Source organism: Gorilla gorilla, chromosome 1 (genome assembly GCF_029281585.2).
Source record: "Gorilla gorilla gorilla isolate KB3781 chromosome 1, NHGRI_mGorGor1-v2.1_pri, whole genome shotgun sequence".
In the NCBI taxonomy this organism is placed as follows: Eukaryota; Metazoa; Chordata; class Mammalia; order Primates; family Hominidae; genus Gorilla; species Gorilla gorilla.
This window is the reverse complement of record NC_073224.2, coordinates 123,393,964-123,420,285: the sequence shown is the minus strand read 5'-3', so window position 1 is coordinate 123,420,285 and position 26,322 is coordinate 123,393,964. Positions and strand designations below refer to the sequence as shown.

At 40.7% G+C, this 26,322-nt stretch overlaps 1 protein-coding gene across 5 annotated transcripts in view; it reads left to right on the top strand.

Annotated features, from left to right (window-relative positions):
• The window catches only part of WARS2 (tryptophanyl tRNA synthetase 2, mitochondrial), a 109,235-nt gene extending 105,269 nt beyond the window's left edge, over window positions 1-3,966 (top strand). For all 5 annotated transcript variants that reach the window (XM_004026438.5, XM_063695958.1, XM_063695954.1 and 2 more), the window contains 2 exons: window positions 971-1,089; window positions 1,825-3,966. In XM_004026438.5, the coding sequence (XP_004026487.1) occupies window positions 971-1,089; window positions 1,825-2,273 (568 nt within the window). In that variant the 3' untranslated portion in view covers window positions 2,274-3,966. The remainder of the gene's footprint in view (window positions 1-970; window positions 1,090-1,824) is intronic.
• Window positions 3,967-26,322: the final 22,356 nt, after the last annotated feature.

Sequence of the window (26,322 nt, the reverse complement as noted above, 5' to 3'; positions counted from 1 at the left end):
CTTCTCTGTAATGGTTCATTCTTCCCTTATTTGATGTACTATGTCATGATCTGACACTGCAAACTTTACATATGGGATTAAACTCATGATAAAGTCATTCCCTATATTCCGATATTTTTGGTTTCACATCTTCATTTCTTAATAATATGAAATATTACAGATAAAATTCAAGTCCCCTTTGTTCTTTTCTTCAGATCTATTTCCTTCCCACCTTCTCTAGAAGCAGCTACAATTACAAATTTGGGGAGGAGCTTCCAGTATGTTTTTTTACTTATTATTACAGATATATTTCCATAGGCACTTGTAAAATTTACGTAAATGTCAGTGTATTTCATGTTTTCTCCAACTTGCTTTTTTCATCCCACATAGTTTTTGATAGCCATCTACACTGTACTTGTAGATTTTAAGTTCTCTGCAACATATTAATTGTCCTGTGATTGCAATGTACTTGAAAATGAAGCTTACTCCGAAGAATATTGAATTACTCCCTATGTGACAGGGAGGAAAAACTCTTGCCTAAAGAACTTTCTGCTGCCTTTGATTTGAAGAGTGGGGTGGGGTGTCTTTCAAGTGTGAGCTGTAGTTCTGAGGTAAAGAGCATCTGGTCAGGGCTGGGAATAATATGTGCTGACTGGGTGAGGGAATGAAGAGTAGTTTTAAAACACAATTGTGCCTAGAGCATATGCTATTTAAAATCCCATTCCTCCCTCCCAGCAAGATCCTGTCATGCTGGTGTTGATGGCTGTATTCCTCTGCTGTGGAAAAAACACAACTAGAATAGAGAAACATCTCTTTGGCTTTTGTCTGATCCATAGATAAAGACTTAGGTCTAAACATTCCCTCTATAGTTGGTGAACATTTGTTGAATACCAACAGTGAAATATTCACAGGAAATGCAGCTGCTTGCAATATCATTTCTGTCTCTAAGAAAGAGCATTGCTGTTGTTTTTCTGTCTGTCTTTTATTACAGGTCCACACACGTTCCTGTTGGGGAGGATCAAGTCCAGCACATGGAACTAGTTCAGGATCTAGCACAAGGTTTCAACAAGAAGTATGGGGAGTTCTTTCCAGTGCCCGAGTCCATTCTCAGTAAGTAAGAAACTTATAATTGTTACATCAGGGTATATTCTGAAGAGAGGATTGGACAATAGACAGGCTTGGAACTTTCTTGGGACTAACCTCAGCTGTCTTGTAGACAGGCTTCAGGATCTGTAACTAGAGTCCTCATTGTTTTCTCTAGTGTAGGACTAGAAAGTAGACTATGTTGGATTCCTGAAAAAGATGTTGGATTATTGAAAAGGATAACTAAAAATATTTTAAAAGTATGGAAGAGACCAAAAATTTAAAATAATATTTATAAAGTAGTATATAATTTACAAAGTATGAACAGATGCTTCTTGACTTATAATTGGGTTACATCCTGATAAAGCCATTGTAAGTTGGAAACACTGTTAATCAAAAATGCATTTAACACACATAACCTACTGAACATCACAGCTTAGTCTAGCCCACCTTCGGTGTGCTCAGAACACTTACATTAGTGTATAATTGGGCAGAATCATCTAACACAAAGCCTATTTTATAATAAAGTATTGAATATCTCATGTAATTTATTGAATACTATACTGAAAGTGAAAAACAGAATGGTTGTGTGGGTATTTCAAGTACAGTTTCTACTGAATGGACATCACATTTGCACCACTGTAAAGTTGAAAAATCATAATTCAAACCATTGCAAGTTGGGAACTGTCTGTGTGTACATCTTGGTGATCTGTTTGTTTTGTTTTTGTTTTGGGTATGTGTGTGTTGGTGTTTTTAACCTAGCATCCATGAAGAAGGTAAAATCCCTCCGTGATCCTTCTGCCAAAATGTCGAAATCAGACCCTGACAAACTGGCCACCGTCCGAATAACAGACAGCCCAGAGGAGATAGTGCAGAAATTCCGCAAGGCTGTGACAGACTTCACCTCGGAGGTCACCTATGACCCGGCTGGCCGCGCTGGCGTGTCCAACATAGTGGCGGTGCATGCCGCGGTGACGGGGCTCTCCGTGGAGGAAGTGGTGCGCCGCAGCGCGGGCATGAACACTGCTCGCTACAAGCTGGCCGTGGCAGATGCTGTGATTGAGAAGTTTGCCCCAATTAAGCGTGAAATTGAAAAACTGAAGCTGGACAAGGACCATTTAGAGAAGGTTTTACAAATTGGATCAGCAAAAGCCAAAGAATTAGCATACACTGTGTGCCAGGAGGTGAAGAAATTGGTGGGTTTTCTATAGGAAGTTTCAACGAATCACAGCAAGGCTTTTGTGCCTTGCACTCCATGCATTCTGGTAACGGCAGCTTTCCTAACAAGAAAAAGTTATAGTTTTGGGACATTTAATTTGGTATAGCTGATTATTGGCTTTATTTGATGAATATTGCTTTGTAGCTTTGAAATACGACAGTGTTCCAAATCCCATCAACAAAATGCTGTGAACAACAACAACAAAAAATAAATCAAGAAGGCATAGCTGTCTGAATCCCCAATTATTGAGGCACACTTCTTGGCCTGCACAAATGTGATTGAAGTAAGGAGTAATTTGGGAAATGGAGTATCATTTGTGCTTCTCTCTGGAGTACTTACTGTAACAGATGCACACTTTATCTACTTCAACCCTTTTATAAAGCAATATATAGAGGTCTTAGATGTATAATCCTTGAGATGCCATTTGATCAGATGCCAATTTGTATTCAGAGCTCATAAAAACAAGTCCATTCTTATAGTTTGTTTGTCACTGAGACGGTGCCTGATTTAATATATTTAAGCTGCTTAACTTGTTTTCCAAGAGATAACACCAAGTGTTCCAGCAATAATTTGTTTTTTAATTCAGAGATATGGGATATGATCTTCTAAGGAGGTTGCATTATTTTGACCTGATTTATTTATTGTACAAGAGCCCAAGTCCCTGAATTATATTCTTAATAAGTGCTTTCTTGCATTCATTTCAGTTTAGTCTCACCAACCCCCTATGAATTAGGAGAATTATTGTCATTTTACACATGAGGAAAGTGAGGCTGAGAGAATCCAATAAGCTTGTACGATATCACTCCATAAGAGAAGCAAATCTGAGAGTAAAACCCTTACCCCTTATTCTTAAGAATAGTGCTTGTTTATTCAGTACAAAAAAAAATGCTGAAAGGCAGCGTTTTTTAGACTCTAAACATTCTGATTTTGAAGGTGGGTATTGGAACGACTGATGATGTTTATATCATCAATTCAGCCAATAGATGCGAACTTAAAATCTGGATTCACACAACCGTGGTCACATTTCCCCATCAAAATCCCCAAGGCGGGTCCCAAGTTCTCTCCTCTATGCTCATTGCAGAAATACTTTGAAATAGGTTCTGCCAGTCTACAATAGCAGTGAAGACTGACAAATCAGATATTCCCAGTGACTGACAGCTTCTCGTCTTGCCTCTACCTCAGTTAAGTAATGTCACCCTGAAACCTAGCTTTTCTGCACTTCCATTTCTGACACCTGAAAATGAAAATGATAATCCTAACTTATACACCAAGACCTGTTAGCAAGATCGATTTTGTAACAGAAATTGCTTATAAGTTTTTTGTCAGTAAGGACCATGATCACCATTTGTACATACATAACTAGGTTGTTGAGCAAAGCATTTTTGCTCATGTTTCTTAAGGAAGTAGAGTAGTCCTTGTGTCAGAACACATGTTAACCCACAAAACGCCACGTCCCGTATTCCAAATTAAAACATCGTTTTTAGGATTCTTGGAGCTAGCCTGGATCATGGGAAAAGGAAACATTTTGCCTTTTATATCTTATACTGGAATGGGATGTCTGTAAGTCCTAGAACCTCTTTGAGCATATTTCTTACAAGCCTCTGTTTTTTCCCCTTTAAAGGAAACTTTGAAAGGATTGTGAATACTGGAAAATGACAAAACTAAAGGTAGATCTATCAAGCCAATTGTCTGTTTATCTGTTTGTGTGGTTTTTACCCCCTTGCAATACCTTCCCTCCAAAAAATTAAGGCACTATGGAAAGAATCTCAGAGGAGAAAAACAGATAACTTGTGATAACTTCCAGGGACCGAAGTCTATGCATTGGTGAGGGTGGACTTGTTTGCAACCTGTTGTTATTTTTTTTAAGTGACCCAACTGTTCAAGTCCAAACTTGGCCCATAATTATTAAGAGAATCTTATCCGGTTAATCAGTATTAATCAGGATTATTCAGAGAAACAAAACCAATAGGATATATATCTATATATTAGAGAATTTACTATGGGGATTAGCTCACCCAATTATGAAGGCTGAGAAGTTCCATGATAGGCTATGTGCAAGCTGGACCCAAGAGAGATGATGGTGTGATACAGTCCAAGTCCTTAGGCTGGAGAACCAGGGGAACCAATGATGTAACTGTCAGTCCAAGGCTGAAGGCTTGAGAACCTGGGGGCCACTGTAAGTCCCAGAGTCTAAAGGCCTGAGAACCAGGAGCTGTGATGTCCTAGGGCAGGAGAGGTGAAGTCCCAGCTCAAGAAGACAGCAAATTTGCCCTTCCTCTGTCTTTTTCTTCTAGTCAGTCCCTCAACTGATTGGATGTCAGCCCACATCGATGAGGGCGTATCTCCTTTATTGAGTCTACTGATTCAAAGGCCAATCTCTTCCAGAAACACCCTCACACACGCACCCAGAGTAATGCTTTACCAGCTATCTGGATATCCCTTAACTCAGTCAAGTTGACACATAAAATTATCCGTCACGGCCGGGCATGGTGGCTCACGCCTGTAATCCCAGCACTTTGGGAGACCGAGGCGGGTGGATCACGAGGTCAGGAGATCGAGACCATCCTGGCTAACATGGTGAAAACCCCGTCTCTACTAAAAATACAAAAAAAAAAAAAATTAGCTGAGTGTGGTGGGGGGCGCCTGTAGTCCCAGCTACTAGGGAGGCTGAGGCAGGAGAATGGTGTGAACCCAGGAGGTGGAGCTTGCAGTGAGCCGAGATCAAACCACTACACTCCAGCCTGGGCAACAGAGCGAGACTCCGTCTCAAAAAAAAAAAAAAAAAAAAAAAAAATCCATCACACCCAGTGATCTCAGGAAGTTGATAAAAGAGCCAAGTATGGAATCTAGATCTATTTTCACATCCCTTCCGCTTATTGTTTATAGGCCCTTCACAATCTTTCTAATGGAGATGACAAATTGGAGAGAAACCTAATTTTTTTTTTCTGTATGTTTTGTGGGAAGTTGAAATGGTGAAAAATATTTCAGATGGTAATAATAATGGTCATGTAACTGGTGCTCTGAAACCCTGCTTCAAACCCACTTTGACAGCTGGTCACTCAACACAGTGGGGGTGTCTTGCCCTTTGTAGGTGACCCATAAACATTTATCAAAAGTATGTGTCAAAAAATGGGCTAGAGGTTTCTAATAAAGTGTGAATTTTTTTTTGCAAAAGCCCTACTGATGTACACCATCAAGATGCTTATCATAATAACACTATTGAGTTCTCATTGTGTATCAGGCACCATACTGAATGGCTTATAACAGTGTTTTTCCAAGCGTGGTCCCCAGATCAGCAATATGAGCATCACCTGGGAACTCATTAGGAATGCAAATTATCTGACTCCCTCAGACCTGTTGAGTAAAAAACCTAGAGGATGAACCCAGCAATTGGTGTCTTCGCCTTCCAGGTGATACTGATGGCATGCTGAACTTTGAGAACCATTGCTTTATTTGCATTCTCTAATTTAATCTACAAGCCAATAAAGTAGATACTGTTATCAACCTCAGATTGCAAAAGTTGAAACTGAGGCATGGGAGGCTGAGTTACTTGCTTAATGTAGTTCAGCTTCTAAAGGGAAGATTCTGGTTTCAAATCCAGGTCACCTAATCCAGAGCCCCACTAGGCCACAGTGACCTGTATAAGGTCTTTTGGTACGTATGGGGGGCAACACTGTCCAATATGGTATGTGTCCATTTAAATTGAAATAATTAAATTTTAAAAATTGCTTCCTTAGCAGCACATTCAAGTGCCCTGTGGCTTCATGTGGTTGATGCCTGTCATAGTGGATAAATATAGATGGAGAACATTTCTGTCATAGAACCATCTATAGATACTGCTTCTTCAGTATCCAGTTTACTGGTTTTGCTTATAATAGATCAAATACATAAAGTTCAAGACTTTTCCTGGAGAGTTCTTCAACTGGACAATTCTTGAAGATAGTAAAAAGATTACTTGAGAATGACCATATAGTTTGCCAAACAATGTTAAATAATAAGAGCTATTACAATATGTATAATATACTTGCCATATGCTGAGCACTTTGTAAGTGTGTTTATGTTCAATATCTTATTTCATGTTTATATCAGCTCTATAAGATAGGAACTATTAATACCAGTTTTTAAAGTAACATTCAGCAACTTGCCAAAAGTCACATATTTATTATGAGTCTCTAGCTTCTCCTAATTAAGAACTAAGAAATATCCCTTAATTATTGTGCCTAAGGGAGTAGTCTGCCGCTCTTCATTGAGTCTAGAATCTTCTCTAAGTACTTGTGATACTCTCTTGTGTGTCCTATGATATTCTTAGCCCTCACTTCTCCCTCCTTGCCTGCTTTTCCCCTCCCCTCTCCTTACTTTAATGCTGTTATAATTATTTCCCCAAAAGTTCTTCATTTGTACACAGAGCAGTCCTTAGTTTGCTCTCACATGCAGCCTTTGATTTCTTTCAGTTCACCCTATCAAGTGCTGTGTGCCCCTGTTACTAGTTAAAGGGAATAATTGTGCATGTGACAATTCTTGGTCTCTTTCTCTTCAACACAAGGACTCTGTCTATGTTCTCCTTGTGTGTCCTCCCTATGTGATTGACATTCTCTTTTCAGTCTGTCAACTGGATGCATCTTTTGAAATGTTTTGGCTGGGAAGAGTCAATCCCTCCCTGAGATTGAGCTGAAAACAAATTGCCTATTAATAGCACTTAACATTTTCAAACCACCCGCTTTAAGAAGAACAACCTGGAGGCTTTACTGTTAATCATTTTAAGTCCTCATATGTTAACTCTCAACCATTCTGTTATATTGGCCAGGCAGGGATTATCTTCTTTCTCTAGGAAGGAAACTGGGTTTCAGAGCTATAGTGACTTTATCCTTAGATAGGTAATTCAACATTATGACAAATGTTTGTGTAGGCACTGAGGAAATGCAATATGACTACAATTTAGAGGAGGACACACAGAGATACCAGCTAGCAAATGCTGGGTGTGCCTGGGAATGAGTAATTCACAAGAATGTTCAAGGAAGGAATATGATCGATATAGGACAGGAGAAAGGGCTTTTCAATTAAAAAGTAGGGCACAGAAACATGAGCACATTTAGGGAAAGGCAAATTCATACAATATGTGGACAAAATTAGATGGAAATATTATGTTGAGTCACATGAAATTGTAATATTTGATTAGTATTTTTTACCAAAAACACTGGCAGTTCCATGTGGATTCACCTAATATACTCAGTGAACAAGCATTTGTGGAGTGTCTGTTTTGCAGGTACAATCCAAGTACGAAGAATTAGAAATGAGACACAGTCTCTACCCTCAGGCTCCTTGTCTATGTAGAGATGGACATGGAAAGCCAGTGAGAGGTCGAATAGGAATTATAACCAAAGTCTTCTGAGTCTTGTCCCTCTCCTGTGCATTAGCTGTGGCATTTGCTCTTAATTATTGGGAATGTGGCCTCTAGATGTCACAATCACTTAGTAGTCCTTGAATAAATAAAATATTTGATATAACCATGTTGGCTGAATGGAATGCAAATTCATTTTATAATATGCCCTCCTCACTTCTACCCACCTATACACATAGTAAAGCAGGCCTACAGTCGTCCTTTTCTTCTAAGTGTTTCTGAAAATCAAATGATATGACTTTATATGACTCTAGGATAAAATGGTCTGGTTTTACAGATTTCCCTTTGTGGGAGTAATATAAACATACAGGCTCTTCCTGGGAAGAAAGCCATGTCCCATTTCCTATCTGTAAATGCAGTGCTGAAGAAGTGCTACGTGCTTGGCCTTTACCACCAGATCTCCTCACACCAGCCTGTCCTGTAGGGAAACCCATTGGGAACAATTGTCAGTTCCAATAAATAGGTTGTTCAGCGAGTTCCCTGAGTTTGCAGTAGCCTCCCCCAAAAAGAGGCTTCTGTAACGATTTTTTTTTTGTTTTAATGAGAGACTGCGTGGCTTATTCAGACATGAGTGTGGGAACCAGCCCTGGGGAGAGAAGTGTTCCCACCATGAACCAGACGGCCAGTGAGCAGGAAAGGTGTTGATCCTCAGCAATATTCCAGAAGAAAGTTCCTGCACTGAAGGAGGAGGTGAGGACTCATGAGGATGAAGGCCACAATATTATTTTATTATAGTTTCCTCTCCTGGGCCCCTTATAGAAAAATTAACAAATAGAATTTCTGAGGTTGCTGATTCCTCAGTGAATTATTATGCTTTCGTTTTTTCTGTGCCTTCCTTTTCTACTTGCTGTTTTCTTTTTTTTATTATTATTAATATACTTTAAGTTTTAGGGTACATGTGCACAATGTGCAGGTTAGTTACATATGTATACATGTGCCATGCTGGTGGGCTGCACCCAGTAACTCGACATCTAGCATTAGGTATATCTCCCAATGCTATCCCTCCCCCCTCCCCCGACCCCACCACAGTCCCCAGAGTGTGATATTCCCCTTCCTGTGTCCATGTGTTCTCATTGTTCAGTTCCCACCTATGAGTGAGAATATGCGGTGTTTGGTTTTTTGTTCTTGCGATAGTTTACTGAGAATGATGATTTCCAATTTCATCCATGTCCCTACAAAGGACATGAACTCATCATTTTTTATGGCTGCATAGTATTCCATGGTGTATATGTGCCAAATTTTCTTAATCCAGTCTATCATTGTTGGACATTTGGGTTGGTTCCAAGTCTTTGCTATTGTGAAAAATGCTGCAATAAACATACGTGTGCATGTGTCTTTATAGCAGTATGATTTATAGTCCGTTGGGTATATACCCAGTAATGGGATGGCTGGGTCAAATGGTATTTCTAGTTCTAGATCTCTGAGGAATCGCCACACTGACTTCCACAATGGTTGAACTAGTTTACAGTCCCACCAACAGTGTAAAAGTGTTCCTATTTCTCCACATCCTCTCCAGCACCTGTTGTTTCCTGACTTTTTAATGATTGTCACTCTAACTGGTGTGAGATGGTATCTCATTGTGGTTTTGATTTGCATTTCTCTGATGGCCAGTGATGGTAAGCATTTTTTCATGTGGTTTTTGGCTGCATAAATATCTTCTTTTGAGAAGTGTCTGTTCATGTCCTTTGCCCACTTTTTGATGGGGTTGTTTGTTTTTTTCTTGTAAATTTGTTTGAGTTCATTGTAGATTCTGGATATTAGCCCTTTGTCAGATGAGTAGGTTGCGAAAATTTTCTCTCATTTTGTAGGTTGCCTGTTCACTCTGATGGTAGTTTCTTTTGCTGTGCAGAAGCTCTTTAGTTTAATTAGATCCCATTTGTCAATTTTGGCTTTTGTTACCATTGCTTTTGGTGTTTTAGACATGAAGTCCTTGCCCATGTCCTGAATGGTAATGCCTAGGTTTTCTTCTAGGGTTTTTATGGTTTTAGGTCTAACGTTTAAGTCGTTAATCCATCTTGAAATGATTTTTGTATAAGGTGTAAGGAAGGGATCTAGTTTCAGCTTTCTACATATGGCTAGCCAGTTTTCCCAGCACCATTTATTAAATAGGGAATCCTTTCCCTATTGCTTGTTTTTCTCAGGTTTGTCAATGATCAGGTAGTTGTAGATATGCGGCGTTATTTCTGAGGGCTCTGTTCTGTTCCATTGATCTATATCTCTATTTTGGTACCAGTACCATGCTGTTTTGGTTACTGTAGCCTTGTAGTATAGTTTGAAGTCAGGTAGTGTGATGCCTCCAGCTTTGTTCTTTTGGCTTAGGATTGACTTGGTGATGCAGGCTCTTTTTTGGTTCCATATGAACTTTAAAGTAGTTTTTTCCAATTCTGTGAAGAAAGTCATTGGTAGCTTGATGGGGATGGCATTGAATCTGTAAATTACCTTGGGCAGTATGGCCATTTTCACAATATTGATTCTTCCTACCCATGAGCATGGAATGTTCTTCCATTTCTTTGTATCCTCTTTTATTTCATTGAGCAGTGGTTGGTAGTTCTCCTTGAGGAGGTCCTTCACATCCCTTGGAAGTTGGATTCCTAGGTATTTTATTCTCTTTGAAGCAATTGTGAATGGGAGTTCACTCATGATTTGGCTCTCTGTTTGTCTGTTGTTGGTGTATAAGAATGCTTGTGATTTTTGTACATTGATTTTGTATCCTGAGACTTTGCTGAAGTTGCTTATCAGCTTAAGGAGATTTTGGGCTGAGACAATGGGGTTTTCTAGATATACAATCATGTCGTCTGCAAACAGGGACAATTTGACTTCCTGTTTTCCTAATTGAATACCCTTTATTTCCTTCTCCTGCCTAATTGCCCTGGCCAGAACTTCCAACACTATGTTGAATAGGAGTGGTGAGAGAGGACATCCCTGTCTTGTGCCAGTTTTCAAAGGGAATGCTTCCGCTTTTTGCCCATTCAGTATGATATTGGCTGTGGGTTTGTCATAGATAGCTCTTAATATTTTGAGATACGTCCCATCAATACCTAATTTATTGAGAGTTTTTAGCATGAAGAGTTGTTGAATTTTGTCAAAGGCCTTTTCTGCATCTATTGAGATAATCATGTGGTTTTTGTCTTTGGTTCTGTTTATATGCTGGATTACATTTATTGATTTGCGTATATTGAACCAGCCTTGCATCCCAGGGATGAAGCCCACTTGATCATGGTGGATAAGCTTTTTGATGTGCTGCTGGATTCGGTTTGCCAGTATTTTATTGAGGATTTTTGCATCGATGTTCATCAAGGATATTGGTCTAAAATTCTCTTTTTTGGTTGTGTCTCTGCCCGGCTTTGGTATCAGGATGATGCTGGCCTCATAAAATGAGTTAGGGAGGATTCCCTCTTTTTCTATTGATTGGAATAGTTTCAGAAGGAATGGTACCAGTTCCTCCTTGTACCTCTGGTAGAATTCGGCTGTGAATCCATCTGGTCCTGGACTCTTTTTCATTGGTAAGCTATTGATTATTGCCACCATTTCAGCTCCTGTTATTGGTCTATTCAGAGATTCAACTTCTTCCTGGTTTAGTCTTGGGAGAGTGTGTCGAGGAATTTATCAATTTCTTCTAGATTTTCTAGTTTATTTGCGTAGAGGTGTTTGTAGTATTCTCTGATGGTAGTTTGTATTTCTGTGGGATCGGTTGTGATATCCCCTTTATCATTTTTTATTGTGTCTATTTGATTCTTCTCTCTTTTTTTTTTTATTAGTCTTGCTAGTGGTCTATCAATTTTGTTGATCCTTTCAAAAAACCAGCTCCTGGATTTGTTAATTTTTTGAAGGGTTTTTTGTGTCTCTATTTCCTTCAGTTCTGCTCTGATTTTAGTTATTTCTTGCCTTCTGCTAGCTTTTTAATGTGTTTGCTCTTGCTTTTGTAGTTCTTTTAATTGTGATGTTAGGGTGTCAATTTTGGATCTTTCCTGCTTTCTCTTGTGGGCATTTAGTGCTATATATTTCCCTCTACACACTGCTTTGAATGCGTCCCAGAGATTCTGGTATGTTGTGTCTTTGTTCTCATTGGTTTCAAAGAACATCTTTATTTCTGTCTTCATTTCGTTATGTACCCAGTAGTCATTCAGGAGCAGGTTGTTCAGTTTCCATGTAGTTGAGCGGTTTTGAGTGAGATTCTTAATCCTGAGTTCTAGTTTGATTGCACTGTGGTCTGAGAGACAGTTTGTTATAATTTCTGTTCTTTTACATTTGCTGAGGAGAGCTTTACTTCCAAGCATGTGGTCAATTTTGGAATAGGTGTGATGTGGTGCTGAAAAAAATGTATATTCTGTTGATTTGGGGTGGACAGTTCTGTAGATGTCTATTAGGTCTGCTTGGTACAGAGCTGAATTCAATTCCTGGGTATCCTTGTTGACTCTCTGTCTCGTTGATCTGTCTAATGTTGACAGTGGGGTGTTAAAGTCTTCCATTATTATTGTGTGGGAGTCTAAGTCTCTTTGTAGGTCACTCAAGACTTGCTTTATGAATCTGGGTGCTCCTGTATTGGTGCATATATATTTAGGATAGTTAGGTCTTCTTGTTGAATTGATCCCTTTACCATTAAGTAATGGCCTTCTTTATCTCTTTTGATCTTTGTTGGTTTAAAGTCTGTTTTATCAGAGACTAGGATTGCAAACCCTGCCTTTTTGTGTTTTCCATTTGCTTGGTAGATCTTCATCCTTCTATTTTGAGCCTATGTGTGTCTCTGCACGTGAGATGGGTTTCCTGAATACAGCACACTGATGGGTCTCGACTCTTTATCCAGTTTGCCAGTCTGTGTCTTTTAATTGGAGCATTTAGTCCATTTACATTTAAAGTTAATATTGTTATGTGTGAATTTGATCCTGTCATTATGATGTTAGCTGGTTATTTTGCTCGTTAGTTGATGCAGTTTCTTCCTAGTCTCGATGGTCTTTACATTTTGGCATGATTTTGCAGTGGCTGGTACCGGTTGTTCCTTTCCATGTTTAGCACTTCCTTCAGGAGCTCTTTTAGGGCAGGCCTGGTGGTGACAAACTCTCTCAGCATTTGCTTGTCTGTAAAGTATTTTATTTCTCCTTCACTTATGAAGCTTAGTTTGGCTGGATATGAAATTCTGGTTTGAAAATTCTTTTCTTTAAGAATGTTGAATATTGGCCCCCAACTCTCTTCTGGCTTGTAGAGTTTCTGCCAAGAGATCTGCTGTTAGTCTGATGGGCTTCCCTTTGAGGGTAACCCGACCTTTCTCTCTGGCTGCCCTTAACATTTTTTCCTTCATTTCAACTTTGGTGAATCTGACAATTATCTGTCTTGGTGTTGCTCTTCTCGAGGAGTATCTTTGTGGCGTTCTCTGTATTTCCTGAATCTGAATGTTGGCCTGCCTTGCTAGATTGGGGAAGTTCTCCTGGATAACATCCTGCAGAGTGTTTTCCAACTTGGTTCCATTCTCCCTGTCACTTTCAGGTACACCAGTCAGACGTAGATTTGGTCTTTTCACATAGTCCCATATTTCTTGGAGGCTTTGCTCGTTTCTTTCTATTCTTTTTTCTCTAAACTTCCCTTCTCACTTCATTTCATTCATTTCATCTTCCATCGCTGATACCCTTTCTTCCAGTTGATCTCATCGGCTCCTGAGGCTTCTGCATTCTTCACGTAGTTCTCGAGCCTTGGTTTTCAGCTCCATCAGCTCCTTTAAGCACTTCTCTGTATTGGTTATTCTAGTTATACATTCTTCTAAATTTTTTTCAAAATTTTCAACTTCTTTGCCTTTGGTTTGAATGTCCTCCCATAGCTCGGAGTAATTTGATCGTCTGAAGCCTTCTTCTCTCAGCTCGTCAAAGTTATTCTCCGTCCAGCTTTGTTCCGTTGCTGGTGAGGAACTGCGTTCCTTTGGAGGAGGAGAGGCACTCTGCTTTTTAGAGTTTCCGGTTTTTCTGCTCTGTTTTTTCCCCATCTTTGTGGTTTTATCTACTTTTGGTCTTTGATGATGGTGATATACACATGGGGTTTTGGTGTGGATGTTCTTTCCATTTTTTGGTTTTCCTTCTAACAGACGGGACCCTCAGCTGCAGGTCTGTTGGAGTACCCGGCCGTGTGAGGTGTCAGTCTGCCCCTGCTGGGGGGTGCCTCCCAGTTAGGCTACTTGGGGGTCAGGGGTCAGGGACTCACTTGAGGAGGCAGTCTGCCTGTTCTCAGATCTCCAGCTGCGTGCTGGGAGAACCACTGCTCTCTTCAAAGCTGTCAGACAGGAACATTTAAGTCTGCAGAGGTTACTGCTGTCTTTTTGTTTTTCTGTGCCCTGCCCCCAGAGGTGGAGCCTACAGAGGCAGGCAGGCCTCCTTGAGCTGTGGTGGGCTTCACCCAGTTTGAGCTTCCAGGCTGCTTTGTTTACCTAAGCAAGCGTGGGCAATGGTGGGCGCCCCTCCCCCAGCCTCGCTGCTGCCTTGCAGTTTGATCTCAGACTGCTGTGCTAGCAATCAGTGAGACTGGTGGGCCACGTACGGGATATAATCTCCTGGTGCGCCGTTTTTTAAGCCCGTCGGAAAAGCGCAGTATTCGGGTGGGAGTGACCCGATTTTCCAGGTGCCATCTGTCACCACTTTCTTTGACTAGGAAAGGGAACTCCCTGGCCCCTTGCGCTTCCCGAATGAGGCAATGCCTCTCCCTGCTTCAGCTTGCTCACGGTGCACGCACTCACTGACCTTCACCCACTGTCTGGCACTCCCTAGTGAGATGAACCCGGTACCTCAGATGGAAATGCAGAAATCACCCATCTTCTGCGTCGCTCACGCTGGGAGCTGTAGACCTGAGCTGTTCCTATTCGGCCATCTTGGCTCCTCCCCCTTCTACTTGCTGTTTTCTAGTCATCTTTAAAGCTCCTCTAACTCAGCACAAAGACAAAGAATTCCTGGTGATTAGTGTGCATCCACATTTATGCATAATGGTCATTTGCTTTTGCCTCTGGGGCATCCTGAATTCATCTCTTCCCCCTTCCCTGTATCACGGTTGATGTCCAATTCAGCTACTGCTGTCATTTCTCTTATCTATTGCTTTTTCTGCTTTTTGCTAAAGAAACAAACCCCTTCCTGAGCCCTTTTCAACTTTGGCACTCTTCTAGCTTGGTGCTTCAGAACTCCCGCGCATGCTGTTGTTGCTGTTTGTAACGTGTAAAATGTTCCTGTCAAGCTTTTCCCTGCCTCCCATGTAGGTTACATTACTCTCTTCCATGGTCTCCCTTGATGTCTAACACCACACGCTTATATTGTAACTGAGTGTCTCTTGTGCTCTTCCTCTCCTCCCACTATTCTGCAACAACTACCACCGTGTGTCTCACTCTTACCCACTGTCAGTCCCATTGTTCTTTCTGCCCCAGCTACTATCGAGACTTCCATTCTGGACTTTCATGCATTTCTCACACCTACAACTTCATATTCACCAAACCACGTGTTCCTCCATGCTCCTCTAGTGAGTACAGGACATTCTCATGCTCCTTTGATACACTGGCATATTGACATGTTGATATAAATGAAAGGGTCTTGCATTTAGATCCATATTAATACCAAATTAACAACATCTGTGTTAAGCGTAATTGCTTCCCTATCTCACTTTATTCCCCCCCAAAATATGTACAAATACATAGAGAACCCTAATTGTATCTATTGCTCAGATTTTTGTCACTGTACACGTATATTTGCCATAAAGTTTTTGTGACAGGGACTGCCAACTATCCGCCAGTATCCAGTCTCTTTTTCCTCCTTTTGAAGTGGGAGAGTTCCCTGATACCTCTCGCAGGATGTGTGACAGGGGTGTGGCTCACCTGTTCCGTCACCTCACTGCTCAAATCCCTAGCCAGAGGGGGAGCATACAGATGGGCATGTGCAGGGCCCAGGGAGAGCGCTTTTGGGTCTGGCCCCACAGTAGTATCTAGAGGTGGGTACCTGCAACCCCAGTGCTACAAAGTTCTTTCAGCTTTGCCATTGCAGACAGCTTGAGTGTTAATCAGCTCAGCGGACCCTCTGCCTTTTTGCAAAGGCAGAGGGCCAGTGTGACAGCCTTCTTTATCCCGAGCTCTTGCCCAGTGTCCTGGAAGAATCAGGTCACACACAAGCTTGAGGATGAATGCAAGATTTTATTGAGTGGTGGAGGTGGCAGTGAGATGGATGGGGAGCTGGAAGAAGGGAATGGAATGGGAAGGTGATCTTCCTCTGGAGTTGGGCCACCCAGCAGCTGGACTCCTTTCTGACTGTCCCCAGCCAAACTTCTCTAGGCATTCAGATGTTCCTCCTCTTCTCTTTTTCTCTGCCACGTTGTTCCACCGTCCATCATCTGGTCTGCTGGCTTGCTGGTCTGTCCCTGGAGCCTGGGATTCACGGCTTATATGGGTGCAGGACAGGAGGCATGGCGGGCCAAAAGGCAACTTTTGGGGCATAAAAACAGGAATGCCTATTCTCATTTAGGGCCCCAGGATCCAGGCTTGAGGCTGGGGCCTTTGCATGGAGATCATCCTCTTCTACCCAGTATTTCACTGTGTCCTGTCCATATCATTTTTTAGTAATGGAACCCTCACTCTGAATTTTAGCAGAGCACATAGCCCAAGGTAGAGACTAAATTTCCCACCCTACCCCTACAGCAAGGTATGGACCTGTAAATTAGTTCTAGCCAATGGGATATGAGCAAAAGTGATTTGTGCAATTTCTAAGTCACTTCTTTTTTAAAGCAACGTGTTCCTCTTTGCCCACACATCCTGGAACAGCATGTTTGACCCATTGCTGGAAACCACAAAGGAAAGATGGACGGAGTCAACCCCTCAGCCTGGGTTTCTGGACTCAGCAAGCACAGCTGCCTTTCTACCCTGGACTACTCACCTACCTCTGGACTGTTGTGTGATAAATCACTTTTATCATATTTAAGCTATTTTGTCTTGGGATCTCTGGGTTCCAGTACTTTAGGTACTACCCCAACTAATATACTGATCTTACTAGACTCTTTGTCTAATGTCTTCCCTTCAAGTAGGTTGCTTCAATTCAATGCAACCAACATTTTGTGAAAGCCTTCTATATGCTGAGGCAGCGAGTAGTTCTGCAGGTATGGTTCTCAGACAAGCAGCATCAGAGTCTCCTGGGAACTCATCAGATACGCATATCCGCAGACTCCACCCCACACCTACTGAATGAGAAGCTCCAGGAATAGGGCTCTGTAATCAATTTTAATAAACCCTTCAGGTGATCTAGATGTACAGATGTTTGAGAATCACTGTGCTGGGGTGAAGTGGGTCAGGAGCAGGAGGTGGTTGAGGGCAGAGCTAAAAATGAATAAAAACCACCTTCTATCCTGAAGGAGTTTACATTGGAGAGAGAAGTACAGAGAAATAATGTTATGAAAACAAAATTATTGTCTTGACTTTCTGCTATTTCCTGCTTCCCTTTTTCGTCAGATTAATTCACAACAATTTAGCCTAGATTGTTTTAGTTTTTATATGTGATTATTTATAAACAGCCTAAAATTTTAGGCCATTTGGGTCTATGCAAATCCTAAAAGGGGAAATAATTTAAGTTACATTGGTAGATAGGGTGAACAGAGATTAGATCACCAATATTAGAATCTTAGAATCAATGAGGATTTACTGAACCCAAGAATGGGGTGTTATTTTTCACAGTGGGTAGTAAAATTACAGTACTTATTACCCTGTAAAGGGTTATATGGCCTAGAAATAAAAACAGTTGAGCATGGATTAGATTTATGAGTGAGAAAGTCATAAAATTCCAATAAGCATGAGTTAGGAATGTTCAAATTATTTCTGAAAATGTCTGACATCAATATCGTAGAAGGAAACTACCACCTTTGCTGTCACCACCTCTTATAATCTTCAGTGTTCAGAACACTAGTCTAGACCAGACTAGACCAATGTGGTATTCGTTGTGGGCTGGCAAGTAGACTGTGTGAGAATAAAGACTCTTGTACCTAATGTGTTTTGTATAAAACCTGTGCACACTTCAGATTAGATAGATAATAAAGGTAGAGAAGATAAGGGAGACAATGGATGCAACTCATAAAAGAAAATAATTATGATTTGAGATTAAAGGCAGTTTGCCATTATTCTTACTAACAAGAGACAACCGAGATAATTGAAATCTGAAGATAATCTAAAACCTAAATAAAATATTATTATTACTATACACAGCAAACTAATCTAATGTCTTTGGCATAGGAGCCAAATACTTTGGACAGTGCTAACATGATGAAGAAGAATTAGCAAGTTCAAAATCTAGCCAAACTTGGGACTTCAGTGAATCTATAATAGGTTCTTTGTCATAATGAAGACATGGAAGTTAGCATTGCCCTACTTCCCCCAAATTATGTGACTCTTTAAAAAAAGGGTTGAATTTCCCCACCTGCTGTTAGAAACACAAAAGTCTTTCTGCATAGCTGCTAAAAATTATTTTAGCTTTGGCCCATACATTTTTTTAAATCTTGCAGTGTCTTTACTATCAGTTTGGTAAGATACAGCCACTTTATCTCTTTTTCTCCCTTCTTTTTTCTTTTAAGAATTCTTCATCCATCTTCTTTCCAAAAATACTGTGAGTCAGGATTTCTATTCCAAATAATTTGGAATCAAAAGTATTCAACAGTCTGGAGGCAAATGAGGTTTTTATTGCATTTTTATTAAGAGCAAATTGAACTGTGTGGGCAGGTTAGAGAGGGGCTCCTCTGTAAGGCTTCAGCACGCCCCACTGTTGCACCCAGCAAGGACTCATGTTACAAGAATTACGTCTGTGGTCTGCTTTTATTGACTGGCCGGGCCCAACAGGCCCCTGGACATTGTCAGACAAGTTAACTCCTTCTTGAGCCTCAGGAACCTTCCACAGGAGGGCTTATATGGCTCCCACAGGTCTCTCTGTCTTTCTTCTTATAACTTACAAATATTTTCCTAATATGAAGAAGTGTTTGGTAAACTATAATGATATTTCATCTTCACAAACCCCTATAATACATAAGAATTACTGTCCCCATTTTAAAGACAAGTTTTCCCTGAGTACTTTGTTACCAACTTATATGTTTTTTTGCAGTTGAAATTTGTACCATAAATTACTATCCTTTTTAAAAACTCTTATGTGTTCTTATTTGTAAGTGTCTTGGAATACAAATTGTTGCAAAAAGATTGAGGGCTTTTATGTGTGTTTTTGTTTTTGCACATTACTCCAATATGAATCACAACGCTGAGCACAGAGCAAATGCTAAATTAATGCTTACTGATGGAAAACAACCCTGATAAGAGAGAGGTTAGAGGTTGCAAATTCACATGGCTTCACGGGACAGGTAAGTATGTAAATCCATTAGATCATTTTACAAATATTTATTCAGTGCTTATTATATGCCATGCAATGTTCTAGTCACTGGGTGTACAGCAGTGAACAAAAAAGACAAAAATCCCTGCCCTCTTTGAATTGACATTGTAGTGGAGAGATACAGACCATAAACCAGCAAGGAAAGGCAGGTTGCCAGGTGATGAGTGCTATGTAGAAATAGAAAGAAAATGGAGAAGGAGCATTATGAACTGAATTGTGTTTTCCCCAAATTTACATGTTGAGATCCTAGTCCCCAGGATGTCAGAATGTGACTCTTTTGGAAGATGGGCCCCTTAAAGAGATAATTAAGTTAAAATGAGGCCATTAGGGCATATCCTAACCCAATTTGATTTATAAGCAGAGGGGATTAGGACACACAGGCAAACACCAGGAGAAAAGACCATGTGAGGACATGGCAAGAGGGTGGCCATCCACAAAGCCAAGAAAAGCGGCCTCAGAAGAAGTGAAACCTGCCAGACCTGCCAGACCTTAATCTCAGCATTCTAGCCTCCACGACTGTGAGAAAATAAATTTCTGTTGAAGCCACTAGTCTGTGGTATTTCGTTATGGCAGCCCTAGCAAACTAATACAGGGTGCTTGTTTTAATAGAGTTTCAAAGGATGGTTTCATTTAAGCAGAAGACTGAATGAAGTGAGAAAGAAAGCAATGTGATACGTGAGGGAAAACCAGTACAGGCAGAGGGAACATCAAATGCAAAGGTCTTGAAGCAGAAGAATGCTTGACTTGTTTAAAGAGCAGCAAGGGGACCAATGTGGCTAGAGTCAGGTAAATGAGAGGGAAAGTGGTAGATGAGGTCAGAATGTTGATGGGGATCAAGGCTTTACAGGCCATGGTAAGGATTTTGGCTTTTACTCTAGGGAAGTAGGACTGGGGAGCCATTGTAGATTTAAGTTATAAGAGGTTCATGTTGGCTATTATGTTAAGAAATAGACCACAGGGGTCAGAGATGGATGTGGGAAGACCAATTAGGTGGCTATTTTGATTGACCATGCAAAAGGGAAGGCTTGGAGTAGAATAATAGAGATAGAAGTGGTAAGGCATGGTAAGATTTGGGATACCTTTTAAGGTAGAGCTGACAATATTTGCTGATAGATTGGTTGTGATATTTGAGAGAAAAAAAGAAGTCAATGATAATTTAAAGCTTTTTGACATGAGAAGTTAAAAGAATAGACTTTCCATTTACTGACATGGGAAAGACTGTAGGAGCAACAGATAGGGAAGGGTTAGGAGTTTGGTTTTGGGCATTTGGAGATGTTAACTGATCACTTGTCTACCTGAAAGCAGAAGTTGGCCAGGCATGGTGGCTCATATCTGTAATGCCAGCGCTTTGTGAAGCCAAGGAAGGAAAGTTTCTTGAACCCTGGAGTTTGAGACCAGCCTGAGCAACATAGTGAGACCCCCATCTCTACAAAAAATAAAATAAAAAAATAAAGTAGCCAGGCATGGTGGCACATGCCTGTAGGTCTAGCTACTCAGGAGGCCTAGGTGGGAGGATCAATTGAGCCTGGGAGGTTGAGGCTGCAGTGAGCCATGATTGTGCCTCTGCACTCCAGCCTGGGCAAGAGTGAGAGGCTGTCTTAAAATATAATAAGATAAATAAAAAATAAATAAAAGTAGAAGTCAGAGAGAGGTCCAGGCTAATTAATTAATGAATTTCAAAGTCATTAATATATAGATAGCATTTACAGTCAGGAGTCTTGATGAAATCTCTAAATGAGTGAGCGTGGACAGGGAAAAGAGGATGTGCAAAGACTGATCCTGTTTAGAGGTAGAGAGAAATGAGAAACTATACAGCAAAGAGCCTGAGGAAAGAAGCACAAGATGACAAAAGGAAAAGCAGGGTAGAGTTTTGATTGCCCTGAAAGCCAAGTAGAAAAGCTATCTTCGGGAAAAAGACTAGTCTATGTCAAGTACAGTGAGGACTGAAAAAGGATCACTGGATTTAGCAATGTGTGGGTCACTGGTGACCTTGATTAAAGCAGTTTGGGTGGATAGTGGGGTCAAAAGTCTACCTGAATATATTTAAAAGGGAATGGAAAGAGAAAAATTGGAGACAATGTTCTTGACAACCCTTTCAAGGACTATTGCTGTAAAAGGAAGCAGAAAAATGCAATAGTATGACAGTGATTTGGAATCAAAAGAGGGTTTTGTTACTGTCTTAGTCCATTTTTTGTTGCTATAACAGAATACCCAAGACAGGGTAATTAATAAATAAAATAGGTTTATGTAGCTCATAGTTCTAGAAGCTGGGAAGTTCTTGATGGGGTAGCTGCATTTGGCAGCTTTTGGTGAGGGCCTCATTCATGCCATGTCAAAACATGGTGGAGAAATGGAAGAGGAAATGGGCTTGCAGAAAAAAGGACAAAGCAGTAGAGGTCACCTCACTTTATAACAACCCACTCTTCTCTCTCAGGAGCTAATCCATTCCTGCAAAAACTAATCCATTCCAAAAAAAAAAAAAAAGAAAAAAAACCACTCTTGTCTTTCAAGAAAGACATTAATCTGCCTTAAATACTTAATCACGTCTTAAAGGCCCCAACTCCCAACACCATTACATTGGCAATTAAATTTCAACATAAGTTTAGGAGGGGAGAAACCACATCCAAACCATAGCAGTTACTTTTTAGAATGAGAAAAATAATTGCATATTTGGATGGGAATGATCCAGTAGAGAGGGAGACTTTGATGATTGAGAAGTTAGAAAGGACAATTACTGGAGCAATGTCCTTGAGTAAGTATGAAGGAATGGGATCCAACCTGTTCACATGTAGACAGGATTTAGATGGGAGACCAGAGAAGAGAGAAGGAATATATAGACACAGAAGCAGATGGATTTTTACATGTGGTTAAAAAAAAAAAAAGCATGAAGAAGTTCTCTTTGTTGCTTCAATTTTATCAGTGAAATAGGAATCAAGGTCCTCAGCAGAGGACTGGGATGAGGGAGGATGTGTTGGAAGTTTAAGGAGAGAGGAGTAGGAGGTGTGAAATAGTCATCTAGGGAAGAGGGAAATGTAGAACTGCCAGGCAGCATTTAAGGGCTCTCTTGAGGCTAAGGAACATGAATTTACAATGAGAGCAGTCAGCTCAGTTGATTGTTTTGTTCCAACCACATTCCATTGTGTGGGTGTAGGTGGAGACAGAACGTAGATAGAATTGTATTTAACCTAGAGCTGGGCTTCGCCAGGTGATTGAAACAACGGACAAAGAGGTAAACGACCTGAGTACATGTGCCAGATGCCAGGGTGTGAGTAAGGGTCATGGCATTCACACAGGGCAAGGCGGGAAGTGAGGATGTGAGGGGTGTGGAGATGTTGAACGATGATAAAAATCAGTTGATTGAAGGTCCTGGTGGTGTCAACAAATTGAGGGAGTGAACTGGAAAGAGAGGCAATGTTGGTCAGAGCTTGAAATTAAGATTATGGGGGTTCAACTCTTGGTAATGACAAAGATCAAGATATGGCCCAAGGAATGACTGTTGATATAGAGTGGAAAACATAATCTCTGGAAGAGAGAAGGTCAACAGTCTACGGTATTATAAAGATCATTACTTCAATGTGAAACCACAAAAACTATGCTGGGAGAAGCACTAGAGACAATGATAATGATCCAGGAATAAAATCTTCAAGAAATGAGGGGGAGTGGTCTTGGGAGTCTGTAGACTGATAGCATCATTTCCAAAACCTGGGGCAGCAGGGAAATTAGGGAGAAGAAAGGGATAACAACCTGGAAGTATCAATAAGGAGCAAAGAGGACAATTTCTCTACCTCCAGCTGCCAGTATTGTGTGTAGGCTGGAGCACAAGATTCCCCACAATTCCAGCACCAGCTAGGTAGCAGGCCTGAGCTGAGTCGTGAGTGCGGAGTTTCTCCGTGGTCAGCACTTCGGAAGATTATGTTGGGGGCATTCAGAAACCTGTGGTTGGCCATGTGGCTATAATTTCTTAAACTACAAATGCTCTTTCATCATTTATGTCATCAGTAAACTTTCATAATTCCACTGTTTAGCCCTACTAGTCTGATTTCTAGTCAAACACATTCATTTTTGTTTTTGTTGTTGTTGTTGTTGTTGTATTTGAGAGGGAAGATGAATAAGGAAGGGACTTACAGCTAGTCTAATTCTTCTTGAGAACTTCCTTAGAATATCTCAGAAACTTCCAGATAGGGCTGCTGTCCTAGAACAAGCTCTCTCTCAAGTAAGGAAACCCAGAATATCTGGGGCTCCCCAGGTAGACACAATCCCTCTAGGAATCTGCTGTGATTTCCTTCGGCAGCTTTGTTCCCAAGGTCTGCAACCACTGGCCCACAGTTGCTTTAGGCCACCATTTTGCTTGCTGTGTGTTCCATCTCAGTAATACCACTAAAAGGACACCATTTTTCTAGGCAAAGATACTATTCTGCTCTGGATACTCCCAGCTTTTAGAGTTAATTCCTCAGCATGAGCAGCCTTGATTTCCCAGAGCGCACCCACATTAGCCAGCAAGAAGAAAAGAGCATTGAAGTAAGTGATGATGCAGAATCCCTCAAGTCATTTCCAAAAGAGGCATTCCAGAAATGTTTTGAGCAATCGTTTGTATAAGATATAGAATCCCAGGGTAATTTCTTAGAGGAACAACTCTCATTTGTTATACATTCCGGGGTTTTAAAAGATACATCAGCCCCATTACTCTCTACACAATTTCAATCCTTTAATTCTTTAAAATTTCTTACCTGATCAAAAGAAAGAGCCCTGCCTAGTGACAGTTGCTATTCACCATTATAGGTAGCATGTATGGCTGAGATAGAAAATACTTCTGATTTTGTGGATTTTGGATCAAACCCAGCATTGTGTGCCTTCTAATTTAGTCAACATTCAATTCAGCTATAGGGGGTTTTTAACATGCTAAAGCAGAAATGTAATAAATAATCAAAAGGTGAAATAGTCATTGCTAAGAAGGCCAGCATTCCATATTATGCTTTACATCCTAGGTGCAAGGTGCTACTTAGATGGCAATTCAAGAACACAGAAGTCATTCTAGTTGGAAAGCCATAACTTGATCTCCAGTGCCTATGTTTGTGATGGGGAAATTTTCAACGAAAAACAAAAAAGAGGAGAAAATAGAATGCTCCTTGAAAACATATTCTATGTCTTATTACACAGTCTGGCACAGGCACATAAGCCTACATGATGCCTTGGCTCCTATGGGAAAATCCAGTTGATTGGCATTCCTTTTCCAAAAAATATAACCTTCTGTGAAGATATATTAAGGTTATCTCTTTCCTGATTCTCTCTGGCCAAGCAGAATACATTTATAGGAAAGGATGTCATGGATGTGCTTGGAATAAGGCCAAACTAGTGCCCCAGTGGATAGAACCTCTGTGATGATCTCATTAGTATCCACACAAACTGACTGCTAACCAGTCATCACAGCTTATGACAGTGCAGCTCAACTCATCCCCTTTTCTGTGCATTCATATCCTAATAAGGTAAGATCAGGAGGGAAAAGTGGTAGTTCTGGAGAGAATGTGGGCAGGAAGAGATATGACCCAATCAAAGGAGGAGTCTGAACAAAAATTGTCCTACCCCTGGACCACTGTTACCCATCTACAGGGATACTTGGCACTATCCAAGGGGATACCTGCACATTTACTTCCACTTAACATGTTCCATCTTAAGCTGAATCTTCCCCTTCACCATACTCTAAGATGATTAATCAATGTACCCAGCAATATGCAAGATGTTGTATATAATGAAAGTATTAACATTGAGTCTCTGATCTCATGTTACAGTTCAGTGGGGGAGACAAAATTTAAACTGATTAAACATAGTGCCTCACGATTTAGCAGAAATGGTCTTGCTTTGTAGGACACACATTAGTGCAAGAAACTTGTCATTTTTTAACTAAATGGAGTTTAATTGCCAATCCTGTTTGTGCTCCTTTGCTTTACATTTCTCAAACATTCAACCAACAATTATTTGTTGCGTGCTGCCTGTTATAAGCAAGGCACTGTACTGAACTCAAGAAAAACCATGGTAAACATGGTAATATTCCAAGGATATTAGTATTGATTAGTAACCCCCCCACACCAAATTCAGTGTGGCATTCTAAACAAATACTTTTTTTAAATATGATTTTAATCTTCTCTTTCCCCTTCTGGTGTGCATTTTCAATCCTAGTACAAAAGCACTGAAAGTATTTTGGTGGAGTGACATGCAAAAAAAACAAAAACAAAAACAAGTTTGTGGTGTAAAAGAATAAACGGTATTAGCACTGTCTTCTGCCCCTGGAAACATGAGGACTCTCTGACTACTCTTGGAGGTTCCCGTTCTTTTGGAAGCCCTCAGCTGGTCTTCAGCAGCAATGATGACATTAAGGAAAATTGCATTCTGCTGCAGAATTCAGTCCCTTCATCTTTCTCCTTTCTCTAGAGCATGAAGCTAGGGGCCCATAAAGGATCTAATATCAAAAGGAAGAGGGTAATACCACTACATGGAGAAGAAAAAAATAATAATTACCAAATTTCCTGAATAGTAAACAGCTTTTAAAAAGAAGAAAAAGCTGAACCCTTTGATAGCTTGGCCCTTGGTCTGCCCGTGAATGCCTTAAGGATTATATCATCAGACTGACTCCAGCAGCCCGCGCTATTGTTTCAGAAAGAGGAAACTAGAAAGAAGGAAAAGAAGAAGAAAAGGGGATGGGTGGGAGCATGTCTGCCTTTTGGGGAGGAGAGCGTTTGATTTTGGAAGTGCAGTTATCAAATGTAAGGCTAGAAAGACAAATTGAACAAATTCTCAGTGTCTGTGGGCAGGAGGTTTCTGGGGCCATTTTTTCCTTTTGGGGAGATTAACATAGCCTTTGGATTCAATAACTTTTCTATCACAGATGAAATTAGCTCCGAAGAGAAATAAAGCGACCTGAGATTGCCCAGAGATGTTATTCCTGAAAACCATCACCTGGGGGCAGTCTTGGGACTGTTAATTTCCTCTACCTCACTGGTAGATAATTCACTACTTTTTTTCAGCGATGTACTGTTTATCTGTGGTTGAGGAGTGAGAAAAATGGGCAAGAGAAAAGGAGGCTTAGGCACTAGAACTTTCACTCTCCTCAACCAGCCAGGAAGCGACCCCATGTGAATGCGCAGGACGTTCTTGAAGTCGCAGAAGTTTTCCTTTGGAGCTCTGAAGCGGAGAGCCTCGAAAGCTGGAGGCGGAGGGGTGAGGCCGTACACACTAACTGGTCCACCGACGCTTAAGATCTCCGCGCCGGATGAGATCGAGAAGCC